Source organism: Rousettus aegyptiacus, unplaced genomic scaffold (genome assembly GCF_014176215.1).
Source record: "Rousettus aegyptiacus isolate mRouAeg1 unplaced genomic scaffold, mRouAeg1.p scaffold_m13_p_3, whole genome shotgun sequence".
Lineage (NCBI taxonomy): Eukaryota > Metazoa > Chordata > Mammalia > Chiroptera > Pteropodidae > Rousettus > Rousettus aegyptiacus.
Window position 1 is genome coordinate 108,820,701 of NW_023416306.1, and position 13,729 is coordinate 108,834,429.

Genomic DNA, 13,729 nt, shown 5'->3' on the forward strand with positions numbered 1-13,729 from the left:
AGAATGCCATAGACTGGGTAGCTTATAAACAACAGAAATTTATTTCTCACAGTTCTGGAGACTGGAAAGTCCAAGATCAAGGCCCTAGTAGATGCGGTATCTGGTGAGGACTCATTTCTTGGCTTGTAGATGGCTGTCTTCTTGCTCTTTCTTCACATGGTGGAAGGAATGAGAGCTCTCTGGAGTCTCTTTTATGAGAGCTCTAATCCCATTCGTGAAGGTGCTACTTTTATGACCCAGTCATCTCCCCAAAGCCCTTCCTCCTAATACCATCATTTCAAGGGTTAGGATTTCAACATATGAATTTTGGAGAGATACAATCTTTCAGCCATCACAGACAGTTTAAACTGTTAGGTCTATGAGTAGTTCTGGTTGAATAGTTTAAATGACAGCTGATACTAATTCTGTTTAACTTGCTAGAATTAAGTAGAATTAAATTTTGAAAACTTTATATTCCAAAAGCTCTAAAAACTTTTTGGCCAGTATATTGTTTCAGTATGATATAATTTTAATAGTTTAATATCAAAGAGGAATCTCAGAGGCGCTTTTTGTTCACCATTGCAAGGCATGTTAACATTGATATGATTTCTTTTAAGCCTATTAAAATTCAACTTATTAAGCAAGCACCCTGTGAGTATCTGTGACTAGAGGCATGGAAAATAGGCAGATGGATGTATCAGAAACATCTATATACAATGTTCTTGTAGCTAATGGTTGAAATAAAATATTAGAACAGAAAAAGCTTTAATCTGAAAACTTAACTGTTGAATTTCAGATTTGTTGATATCAATCACAAAGTTTACATAGCTTTATTAAAGAATTTAAATATGCAACAACTATCTACTTTTATTTTTCAGGTTAAGAAATCTCCAAAACAGTTGGCCGCTTACATAAATAGGTAAGAGCATCTTTAAAGTTTTGGGAAACTGCAAATATTGAAAGCTGGGTAATAATTAAAAAATAAATATTCTCTTTTATTATAATAATAGTTAACTTATTGTCAGACAGCTCTTTTGGGCCAGTTACTGGGCTAAACATATCAGTATTATCCCTGATTCTTACAATAGTCCTACTGGATAGCTATCATTGTCCTCTAACAGTTGACGAGAAAAACTAAAGAGCAGAGAAGTGATTTGTTCAGGATTACATACCCAGAAAGTGGTAAAAATGGCATTTATTCTCAGATCTGCTGAATTTTCTTCTAAACCACTGGTTCTCAAAGTATGATCTGGGACCCTGGGAGTCCCTTTTATGGCGTTTTTAAGGTCAAATTGTATTCATATCAATACTAAGACATTATTCACCTTCATTTTATTCTCTGACAAGCATACAGTAGAATTTTCCAGAGGCTGCATGATATTTGATATCATAATAGAGTGAATGGAGAATCCAGCTATCTTCTGTTAAACCAGTTAGAGATTTTGCAGATATAAAGCAGTGCCATTCTTCTTACTATGTGTTTATATATACTTTCAAAAATATGGAGGACTTTTTTTGTAAAATATTTTGTTAATATGTAATGAGCCTATTTTTTAAATAAAGAAGTTGTCTCTGTCTTAGTTTATAATACAGTAAATATCAATAGATATTGCCCACATTAAAAAACTATTTTGAGATCTCAAGAATTTTTAAGAGTGCAAAGCATCTTAAGGCCAAAACATTTGAGAACCACTATAGTAAACCATGAGATGTATTCTATTGTGGTTTATTTTATTTAAACAAAATTAAATATACTTCAACTTAAAAGAAACTTTAAAATATTCAAACATGTATAATTATTTGTCATTTTGTTAGAAAAAGTTTAGGTGGCTAGAAATTATTTTAATTTTCTTACTCCCAGAATGGCATGTAATATTCATTTTAAAAGCATCTAGTTATTATGCCTCTTTTCATTTGGTATAAAATATCATCCTTTTCATTGCTTTTCAGATGGCTTGTAATTTCCCTCTTTGATGAGATTTTTTAAATTCTAATTTTAATGGATTATGATCACAAACTGTGGCCTATTAAATCATTTTATTTAAAGACTTTTAAAGATCTTTTTGTGGTCCTTTTTCATTTAAGAAAATCAATTCTTTTTATAGAACAGTTGGACAAGCTGTGAAAAACCCAGATAAACTACGTAAGGTGATCTATCACAGAAAGAAAGTTCATCATCCTTTTTCAAATCCTTGTTACAAAAAAAAACAGTCCCCTAGAAGTAGGGGCTGTGACATGGCAAATAAAGAAAATGAACTGGCTTGTGCTGGCCACCTGCCTGAAAAATTACACCATGATAGTAGAACATATTTGCTTAACTCCAGCGATTCTGGTTCTTCACAGACAGAAAGCCCATCATCAAAATATAGTGGGTTTTTTTCTGAGGTAAGTAATTTTATAAACTTAACTCTATTCTTGTTTATTCTGTTGGGTTTTTTTTCTTTGCCATATACTGCTAGCAGAATAATTTGTCACCTAGTGAGATTTATTTGAGTGATTATAACTCCTTGAGACATTTTCCAAATTAACCAAATTTGAATCAAAGGCTTATTCCATTTCTCTGAGTAATATCTGAGATGGATTGAAAAGATTGACAAGCTGCTGTAAGTATCCAGAATGGCAGGTAGACCAGTAGAGATTAAAGGAAGGAAAAAGAAGTCCTGCCTAAAATGTGGACCACCAAAACCAGTTATGCAGGCACATTTTGTCTGGCTCTCAAAATTGCCTAATAGAAGCTTTGTTTCGGCAAACCTGCTATGTGCTGCTCCTCGGGCTCAGGCAAAATTAGTTGTTTGAATAGGCTCAAAGAAGTTTGAGGGAGGATGATAAAAACATTCTAAAACTGGATTGTTATGATGGTTTCACAACTCTATAAATTTATTAAAAATAATTGAATTATATACTTTTAATGGGCGAGTTTTATGGTATGTAATTTCTACCTCAAAAAAGCTATTTTTTATAAAAATCGTCATTTGAAAGAATGGTTTGTCAAAATTTGGAAACACATGAGTTTATAATAATTATTACATGTTTATTATATATGTTTCAGAAAATAAACCCAAAAGAAAAAATTATCCATAATCTCAGCATTTGGAAATAACAGCATTAAATTTATTTTGTATCTTTTCTCTACGTGACATATTATTTGATAACTTGATGTTTAATAAATTTAGATGTGTTTCCATGTGATTAAATAATACTTTTACAATTTTTTAATAGATACATAACATTACATTGTTTGAATGTACCTTAATTTCTTTAACTATGATTTTGTAAACTTAATATTGTTTCTCTCTGACATGACCGTTTAAATAGCATTTTCTGTGGCATAAAAGCAGGAAAAAAAATTTTAATTAAAATGGTCATAAGCATGTATAGGTGAATGAAGATGAGCATCGTATTTAGGATAATAATTACAAGTACATAAGATGAAAGGAAGGTAGAAAATAAAGTTCGTTAACTAAAACCATAATGAAATGATACAAAAAGAATCTTTTTACTAGTGAAGACGTTCTTGTAAAAATTAGATCCTGGAGTAGAAAGTTAGTATTGCCAGGAGAGTGAAGGAAGTATATACAGTATCTGTGAGAAAAGAGGAAGCAAGGAGAATTTGGTTTAATAGTGAATTATCATGGACCCTGGAGAATAGGGTGATAACTAAACTTCAGTGTTAAAGAGAATCACTATCATACCAATTCTTTCACAAATATTTATTGAGGGTTCCCTACTGTGTAATGCATTCTAAAGGCTCTATGGAAATAGATTGGTGGATGAAAAACAGACACCACCCCTACTTTTGTGTAGTTATAGAAGTGATGAGGCTAATACTAATCAGATAATCATAAAAACTGCATACCTTGAAGGAAAAGAACATGTGACTGTCTAAGCCAGAAATCTGACCTTGATTGGAACCGAAGTTGGTTCTTCAGTTGAACTGAGGGAATAAATATCTTCACTACAAATGCCTTGTTAAAAAACATTTCAGTTGTGCATTTGATTTAGTGTAAGACATTTTTTTCAAGGCCCTCTTTTTACTTTGCTTTCTGATTTGACTACTTTTTACAATCCTTAGCCTCACACTTAACAGATTTATCGAATGCTCTTTTGTTGTTTCAGAACCTTTTTCCTGATTGACTAGTGCTTGCTCTAAAAACCCAAATCTAAAAGTGATAATATACTATTTTGTCAATGTTCAAATCACATAACCTTTGATATAGCTGTTCTAGTTCTAAAATTAACCTTACAGAAGTATTTGTACTAGTGTACATATTTACATACGTAAGGATGTTCATTGCATAGTTTTAATAGGAAAAAACCAGAATTAATCTAAAGAAATTATGATATATAAAGACTGGAGAATAGTATAGTTAATTGTTTTTTAAAAATTAAATTGATCTGTATTTCGACATTGAAAACTCATATAATAAGTGAAAAGGCAGGATTTTCAAAAATATAGATATTATAATAATTAAATTTTGTGTGTATCTAATTTGTCTTTACCTAGAAAATGGTTTGAAAAGATACATACCAGTCTGTTAATGTTGATTAGTTCTGGGCAGTAACATTAGATGTTTTTGTGGGAAGGTAGAGAGTATTTACTTTTAGTTTTTTGTAGTTCTACATTTAAACTTCTTACAACAGGAATGTATTACTTTATTGTATAGACAAGAATGAATGAATGAATTTAAATACTTGTCACAAAACTGAATCGTTGTGATTCCTTTATCATGCTGTTCAGTAAGCAATGACTAGACTATATGTTTACCTTTTCCTTTATGTTATAAATTGAATCCTGGGTTTATAGATAAGCTAAAAATAATTTATTTTACAAATTATTGAGATTTAAAAGAAAAATGGTAGTACATAAGAAAAAGTTTTGGTAAAAAAAAGAAATAGGTCCTAAATTTATTCAAATCATTTGTTTATTCTGTTCAACTACAATATTTTTTGTGTGCCAGTAAAAGGAGTCACCTTTGCATAGTTTTAAAATACATGTCTACTAGAATAATTTAATTGAAAAAATGGTTTTATATCATTTTTCAATGTTCTTTTTAAGAAATTAGATTACTGCCTTGCAGGTTTCTCAGGACCATGAAACAATGGCACAAGTTTTATTCAGCAGGAATTTGAGATTGAATGTAGCTTTAACTTTCTGGAAAAAGAGAAGTATTAGTGAACTTGTGGCTTATTTGGTGAGGTAAGTGTGCCCTTTTATGGTTTTTGTTCAATAAAAGTAATTTCCAATGTGCTATCCAGAAGTGCCTCTTCTTTTTTCTGTTATTACTGGCTAAAATTTTAAACTTCCTATATTTAGCTTCAGTAGAGAAATACGGTTTAAATTACATTTATCGCTAGTCTAAGAGTAACCAATAGACAGTTGGATTATTTGCTGAATGAGTGAATTTTTCAAAAGCACTGTGAAGGTTATTATAGCAGTACTGTTCTTTTTTTACTCATAGGATAGAAGACCTTGGAGTGGTGGTGGATTGCCTTCCTGTGCTCACCAATAGGTAAAAAGAATATTTTTCAGAAAAGAAATCAGTTTAAAGAAGGACAAATTATTGCCTGTTCATATTTTTATAACTTACTATTTCTTAATTTTAGTTTACAGGAAGAAAAACAATACATCTCACTCGGCTGCTGTGTAGACTTGTTGCCTCTAGTAAAATCACTGCTTAAAAGCAAATTCGAAGAGTAAGTGCTAATCTGAATCTCCATTTTTCTCTTCCAATGTTCTTAATTTTGTGTTTTGTGAATGCATAGCAGTAGATCAAGCTCCATGAGACATACCCGGTTTTTGTTTTCAAGTTGCTTATAGTACAATTAGGAAAAGAATTTGAAGTGACTAAAGAACAATTACAAAAGCATCTATAAACAAGTTACATAAAATAATTTTATGAAAGTAGTGAAATAAAATTTTTAAAGGAGGAAAGACCAGTGTGTGTATGTGTTTTTTGAGTAGGGGGGAGTATTGTTTTTTTTTTGTAAAGGTTTCTTAGATGAAAACACTTTAATTTTGTAACAAAATGTCATTTCAGATATATAATAGTTGGTTTAAACTGGCTTCAAGCAGTCATAAAAAGGTGGTGGTCAGAACTGTCATCTAAAACAGAAATTATAAATGATGGGTAAGTAAACCTTTAAAGATAACTGTATTCTACTAGAATTGTTTTTTGGAAAAGCTGCTTAATTAAATTAGGTGATTTTTTTAATCCATGATTGTCACTATAATTGCAGTTTTTTCTCTTCATTTTCAGAGAAAAATTAAATTGCGATACTATTTATGTGAAAATTACACATGGATGTTGAATTCCAGAGCCCAGTAACCCACTGTATCTCTTCTTCTAGCAGAACCGTACTTTTCATTTTAGAAGGAAAAAGCAAAGCAGGGGTTTAACCCTCTTGTCCATTATAATGACTAAGGGAGAGAAAAAGAGGTGGATGTTAGTAATGAGGCCCAGGAATGGAGGCATCCTGCAGGGTCCTTTAACTACCTAGACATTAACCTGTAAATCCAATGTGGATGATTACAGTTCTACAACCTATATTACAGTCATAATTTGAGTAGTATTTTGATGTGAAAATGTATGAGTATTCTACAAAATTAGCCAGATTATCATGAATTATCAAAAATAACTCCCAACAGTCTTCTTTAAGTTCATAGATTTCTTTTTGGTCTCTCAAAATTTCCCACTTCATATCCAAGAACAGGTTATCCAAATGCTTCAAATACCTAGTTGTTTTCTTACTGGCATTAACAACTAAGTAACCTTTAATTTCCATGACTGGCATGTACTATTTTAAAGGGTTGCTATACTTCAAATATGATTTTCTCTGACAAATACTTGAAAAATTTTAAACTGTTTTTATGAAATGAATTCACTACCAAAGTCCACATCATATTATATTTGTATTTTCATTTTTGTTTTTTCTCCTAGAAATATTCAGATTTTAAAACAACAATTAAGTGGATTATGGGAACAAGAAAACCATCTTACTTTGGTTCCAGGATATACTGGTAATATAGCTAAGGTAATATATAATATAGCTAAACTTAAAAACTTAAGGTTAAACTCAATATTTAAAATTAAAGAAATTTAGAAAAAATATTTTAGTATTATAAATGAACACTTTTAGATCTTTAGACAAAATAATTCAGTACTGGTTTAATGAAGTCTAAAGTCAATTTCATAATTGCAAATGTCTTCTGGACTTTTGCAGGGAACACAAGAATTAGCCATTAAATGCGTTTCAGATACAGCTATAAAATAATGTGCTAGAGGTTATTTAATGACCTAATTCCAATTAAATAAAAATATTTGAAAAAAGTTAAAAGTCCAGGTAAGGAAGCCATCTGAAAAAACAGTGACACTCAGGAAGCAAAAGATGAGGAATATAATTAAATGGTTTGAGGTATTATTTGTTACTTGGCTTTTGCTAATGTTATACTTTTTGGGAAGGTAAACTGTTCAAAATATAGTATGAATATGACAGTGGTCTTTATTGATTTACTTGTCTCTTAAAAGAAAAGGTACATTGCTTGTTTGGATTTTAATATGTAAACTCCAGAAAACATTGGTGTATAAAATACATATAATTGCAAGGAAGAATGTCATTATTAAGAAATACTTCCACCTGTTTACAGAGCAAACTGCTATCATAAATGGGCATTAGCCAGAAATATAGAAGCATTCTTTGGTTAAAAATATATTCTAAATAAATGGATTTATATTATGGACTTACTTGTAAAACTCTTCTTGGATACTTTCAAGAAAAAAAGCAAAATGATATATCAACCAAGTGTTTTACAGCTATGCATAATTTTACTTTATAGAATTATTAATGAGGAAAATCTTATATATCAAATTCCTAGACATTTTTTTCTGTTTTTTTTTTTTTTTTTTGACAATGGAAGAAAAACAAGTGTAAAAGCTAATAGAAAATGAAATACTTTTAGAGTGTACGTGATTTATCACTATGTTTTGGAAGGGTCTTATAATCTGGCAATAGAACTGAAAAATTATTTTTTCCTTAGAAATTTGCTTTTGAGTGTAATTTTTTATAAAGTGAAGCTGTATTGTGAACATGAGATTATAAGACAATACTGAGTGATTAAAACTTCTGTGAAGTTCCTTAAGCTATGCTTAAACCTCTTTTATAATATTATACCCTCAATTGCAATTTTCTTGAGGGTAGAAATTCAGGCTATCATCATACTGAAGGAATTGTCATGAATGATTTAATGATCTTGCCTAGCTATAAAAGCAGAGTTGCTTGATCACAGGAACCAAATCATTTATTCAGCACTTAGCAAACATTTATTGAGCATATGCTGTGCTCCAGGCCCTGTGCTAAACAAATCCAGAGTAAAATTTGAGTAAGACACATCTTTTACCCTCCAGAGGTTACAAAGGGAAACTAAGGCAAATTGGGTGACAAAAAGGGAGAAGGAAATGGATTGCATATGTGTATTTACTGTACTAGCTAATTGAAATGTTTTTGTTTTATTCTCTAAGGATGTAGATGCTTATTTATTACAGTTGCATTGAGAGACTTCATCTACTAAGAGCATTTGGTATTCAAAACATCCCTGGACCATATGATTTCCAGAATGTCTCATCAGAGAACTGTGAACTGTGGAAGAAATCAAAAACTTTTTTTTTAAGCAATGTAATGAAACCACTAGCAAAACTCTAACAATCTACTTCACATTGAAGTGGAAAAATATATGAAAGAAGCAGCTTCAGCTTCAATGAGGTGAAAGTGCACTATGAAAATTGTTCACCTTTGCTGCATTTGGGATTTATATGGTTATTTGGTAACATTGTTTAAGAACTACTGGATCTTAATGCAGTCCTGCATAAGAATATATTTTATACTATGTGAAAAAATAAGGACTTATTATTAGGAACCACAAAGACCAATCATCATTACTTTTTTTTAAAGATTGTGTTTTATAAGAAAACAAATGTGTGCAGCTATTTTCTTATTTTGAAAAGACTTTGAAAGTTTAAAACACCATAACAGATAATCAGTACTAAAAATTTTTGTCTACTCTGAGATACTGTGTATACAAAATGCCTTAATTAATAAGCCAATGTGTATGATACCAATATATGTTTAAAAAAAAATTAAAACCAACCATGCCTTTGGCATGATAAAATCATGGAATGAAATCAGGGGCTTCCATTCATGTAGAATGTTGTTGTTAAAACTTATTCCACGTCATCTTTAAAACTTGAGAATATTTTTAATATCTCTGATTTATTTTTTGCCAGAATCATGTCATGTATGTATGTTTTACTCCTGTATAAAGAAAAAAGTGACTAAGTATTTGTATAACTGCTTAGCTAGAAATGTTCATGGAGTTGGCTAATTTATATTCACTTTCTATTATATATAGATTTCTAATATTTTTGATTCTGTATCATTTAATCTTCATTTGAGTAAATTCACTAAATATTCCTATTTTTTGCTTTTTTAAATTCTGATTTTATATGAATTCTAATTCTTTTTCACTACATATGTTTTAAAGAATTATAATGCTTTAGGAACGTTTACAGTTAGTACTGACTTTCTATTTTAAATTCCAACACTTTATATTACTACCTCCTCCAATGGTTGGTATGAAATGCCAGCAGACTGTATGAGGTCTTTTTTTTTTTTTTTTAATACCATTTCCAGTGTCAGTGAACCCACTTGTGGAATGTTTTCACAGCTGTATATCTTCGTCAATCTTGAAAGTGATTGGTATTTAAATACCGCTATTGGTTCACACATCATCTCATCTTTAATGAGCCCAAGAGGCATCTCAGCAAAGATTTTTAGCAATCAAATTTCTATGCAGTAATCCCTTCAAGCACTTGAATGTAAATCTTTAGTATTTTATCTAATTAGCGACTGGTGTGCATCTTAAACAAGCATCTTTTTTGCTTTAAGAACATTAAAAATGTTTCACTTAATTATTTTTGTGTAGCTATATTTTATATAGCTATGTATTCCTCACAGTAAATATCAATTGTAGTAATTGGCTGTTTTCTTAAATCTCTAGAATAATTTCAGCTTACTGCACTTTTGTGATTTGAGAGTTATTTAAGAAGTTGTTCCTTAGAAGGTGGGAATTTGAATCGGAAACCTGCGTAATCTCTGTGAAACCTTAAGATGATGAAATACAACCTTTCTTTGTTCCTGTTTCTTTAGTTATCACTGCTTTATCTAACAGTTTGAACCAGTTAATTCAGAGCATGGTGCTAGTGAGGTTAAGGACAGGAGCTCAATCCTTTTATAGGTTCATTAACTTTACACACGTACACAAAACAATTCATGGCTGCAGATTATACCTTCTCTTAGGTATCCATCTCGCAAATTCACATCTTGGTCACAAGGAAGATGGTATGTATAGCCTAGCATAAACCCTTCACCTCAGATAGAAAGGTAACTCAAATAATTGGTATGTGATACTATAGACTTTTACTTTAATATTTAAAGTAATATAACATTAAAAATAATATGTCTAAAATACTGTGTCAATATAGTCTTCTCTAGGTAAGACCATTGAATAAACAGTATCTTCTAAAAATTAAACTTTAATAAATCAGACCAGTAAAAACTAAGTACAAATACAAATGAAACATAGTAAGAAAAGGTACTATCCTGTTAACACTGAGTTTTTATGCCTAACTGGGTTTGTTGAAGGAAAGTAGATAACACTCCATTTTATATATTTGGAACTATATTAGGCAGCAAAGTCTTTAGCTCACAAAGATGATGCAGTAGCACACACTCCTTATTTCTGTTCTTGACCTTTGCAGTTTGCCTTAGTACCTACCTCTCAGTTGCTGAGTTCTAATTAGTATTAGGTGATTTTAAGATTCTTGGATAAAGGATGTTAGAAAAGTAACTATCGTTGAACCTTCTGTTGCTATTAAGTTCTCCTCTCACTATTTAATCTGAACAGTGTTGATCTCCAGAAGGAGCCAAAGAAAGTGTTTACAAAGTATTTTGGCTGTTGTATTGACCTAGATTAGGACAATTGCTGTCTGTCATTGCTCATTTGTTGCTATGCTGCTAAGCAGTATACGAACTGAGGGACTCCCCAAGGTCTCTATGCCTTACTACCTCTTCTACCTTCTTAGGTTTTCTGAACTGGACTTTGCTAACTTTGCAAGTCTAGGGACAGGTAGATTATTGAGGTGATAGATGGTTATAATCGAGTAATTGTTTCTACTAGGAATAAAGTGAACAGATTTTTTAATAAGTGATCATGATCAGAATAAGTGTTAAAAGTTAGGAAGCAAACATTAGCAGATGGTTTTTAAAATTAATCTTTGGGCAGTAATTTCAAAGGTCACTGACGGATTATTTACATGAATCCTGATATGTGAGAATCTGGATATAAATATCTATATCCAGTTAGGGGAATCATTAATATCAGCACTGAAGTCTAAGGGCTACTGAGGAATTAAATCTTAATCTCCCTACTTGGTACATGTCATATCCTAACCTTAAAAATTGTGTGGGTTCAGGGCTTTATTTCTGGCCTTTGAAATAGCAATTTTCTCAAACAGAACATTTTTATATTTTGAAAGGTATTGATGTGATTAACATTGACGGATAAATAATTTGAAAAATGATTATTAGCTATTAAATACGGATAAAAGAAATTTAAATAATTGCTTAAATCAATCAAGGACTCCGAAAGAGCAAAATTTAAGTTAATATTTTGTTAGTCATTCCCAGTTATCTTTTTTTTTTTAAGAAAAAGATGGTAATGTCAGTTGTCTTTATTGATTTAAAGGCAAAAAAATAAAATCACAAGCATCTGACTCATCTGGAGCATCCATTTGGATGCACTACTTACTTTTCAGTGTAGACTTTTGTTTTCTGTATTCAGATGAAAACAGTATTGCTGGACATTTGTAGGTAGGTGTTTACTCCTATTGATATCTTTTCCTCTTAATTTGCAGTTCTTTTAGCTTTGAAAATTGTTATAAAACTTGTGACACACTATTCCCCCTCCTTTTTTATTCTGTAACAGGAGTATAGAATAAAAAGTTCCTCCCTAAACACCGTATGCTAATTTGTAGTATAACTTGATTGGTTCAGTAACAGCACCAATTATAACGAAAATAAATACTGCAAATCATATATTCAGTATACTGAATAATATTTTTCAGTACTGTACTTTAAATATTTCAAATATGATAGTCATTATAATTTCCTCTGGGTCAGATTGCTGACTTAATAATATGCTAAAATCAACTTGAGTAAAAATTAAGTACAAAATAATACAGCCGACCTTTGAACACGCAAGACTTATAGGCACTGACCCCCTCACCTTCTGCAGTCAAAAATTTGCATACAACTTTTGACTCCCTCAAAACTTTACTTATATCCTACTGTGGACCAGAAGCCTTACCAATGATATAATCAATTAACACATATTTTGTATACATATTATGTAATATATTCCTATAATAAAGGAAATAAAAAAATGTTATTAAAATCATAAAGGAGAGAAAATATATTTACAGTGTTTATTGAGAAAAATTGCATATAAGTGGACCCATACAGTTCAAACATATTCAAGGGTGAACTGTATATACCACAGTATTTTCTTTTATAGACTATAATTGATCATAAAACACAAAATGACATAGTTACTGTGTACCAGTAGTTCTATGAAAGTGCAGCCCCGTGGCTGTCAGTATTTTTCATAGCAAATTTTTTTTTTTTTAAGCCTACAGTGCCTGGTATTCCTAGGTGGTCTCCCATCCAAGTACTAACCAGGTCCAACACTGCTTAGCCTCTGAGATCAGAGGAGATCGGGCGTGTTCAGGGTGGCATGGCCATAGACACAAATCTTGTTATATAGTATTGCTTTGACATACAAATTATTATTCTCTGAACTACTAAGTTTTCAAGTGGGAAATGCCAGTATTCTGAATAAGGATTCATCCCCCAAATACACTTGAACTCGTGTTGATTCTTACGCTTTACAGAATTCTGTTTTTATTCAGATTTAAACCAGGATTTTTTTTTTCTTAATGTCCTGCATTCAGGCAAGATTGTTGTGACACTATGGCTTTACACCAAAGCTAAGAATTGATCCAAAGTATTTTCTAGGGTAAGAGTTGTCATGGGTATCCTGTTATACATTTAATTTCCAGAATTACTTGCTTCTGAAATTACTGTATTGCATTTATCAACCAAATCTGCAACATGGAGCTTGAGCTGGAATTAGATCTCACTTTAGGAGTCAGGAGCAGAGTTAGCATCCATTTACTTTTCTACTTTCATTTAAAAAAAAAAAGAAAGAAAGAAAAAACTTTACTAGCCCTTTGTATAAAATTAGTTGAACAGTGAATGAGGACCTACCTCACCTATCAACTTGCCCTGCAGTACGCTCACCAGTTCCTCTCTGTACAACTACAGTTTAGCTGCAATAAAAATAGGAGAAATGAAAGTTGATACCTTTGGAGGCAGGTTCTAAAGCTTACAAAAAATTTAGAAGGGTCATATCTTTTTTCCTTAGCCACCCAGATTCCTTTCCCAGTACTTAGATGACAAGAAAACAGTAAAGGGGAGGAACCAACTCACTTTTCAGTCTTTTCTTTTGAAGGTTCCTCTGCCTGTTCCTTAAACATTGTTGTTCTTCAAGTTTCTTTCTTACAGTCTTTACCATTTTCGCGAAAAATGGTTATTCTTATGGCTTTCTATACCATCTACATTGTTCTCACTTTGGGGGTGG

The 13,729-nt window shown here is 31.3% G+C and overlaps 1 protein-coding gene and 1 pseudogene across 1 annotated transcript in view; one reads left to right on the top strand and one right to left on the bottom strand.

Annotated features, from left to right (window-relative positions):
• Positions 1–10,174, top strand: part of KATNBL1 (katanin regulatory subunit B1 like 1) — a 31,349-nt gene extending 21,175 nt beyond the window's left edge. The window contains exons 3-10 of the mRNA XM_016160812.2: positions 858–898; positions 2,085–2,364; positions 5,058–5,176; positions 5,439–5,489; positions 5,584–5,673; positions 6,018–6,107; positions 6,918–7,011; positions 8,496–10,174. Coding sequence (XP_016016298.1) covers positions 858–898; positions 2,085–2,364; positions 5,058–5,176; positions 5,439–5,489; positions 5,584–5,673; positions 6,018–6,107; positions 6,918–7,011; positions 8,496–8,528 — 798 coding nt within the window. The 3' untranslated portion in view covers positions 8,529–10,174. The remainder of the gene's footprint in view (positions 1–857; positions 899–2,084; positions 2,365–5,057; positions 5,177–5,438; positions 5,490–5,583; positions 5,674–6,017; positions 6,108–6,917; positions 7,012–8,495) is intronic.
• Positions 10,175–12,716: 2,542 nt separating this feature from the next.
• LOC118601011 lies at positions 12,717–12,835 on the bottom strand (annotated as a pseudogene).
• Between the last annotated feature and the right edge of the window lie 894 nt (positions 12,836–13,729).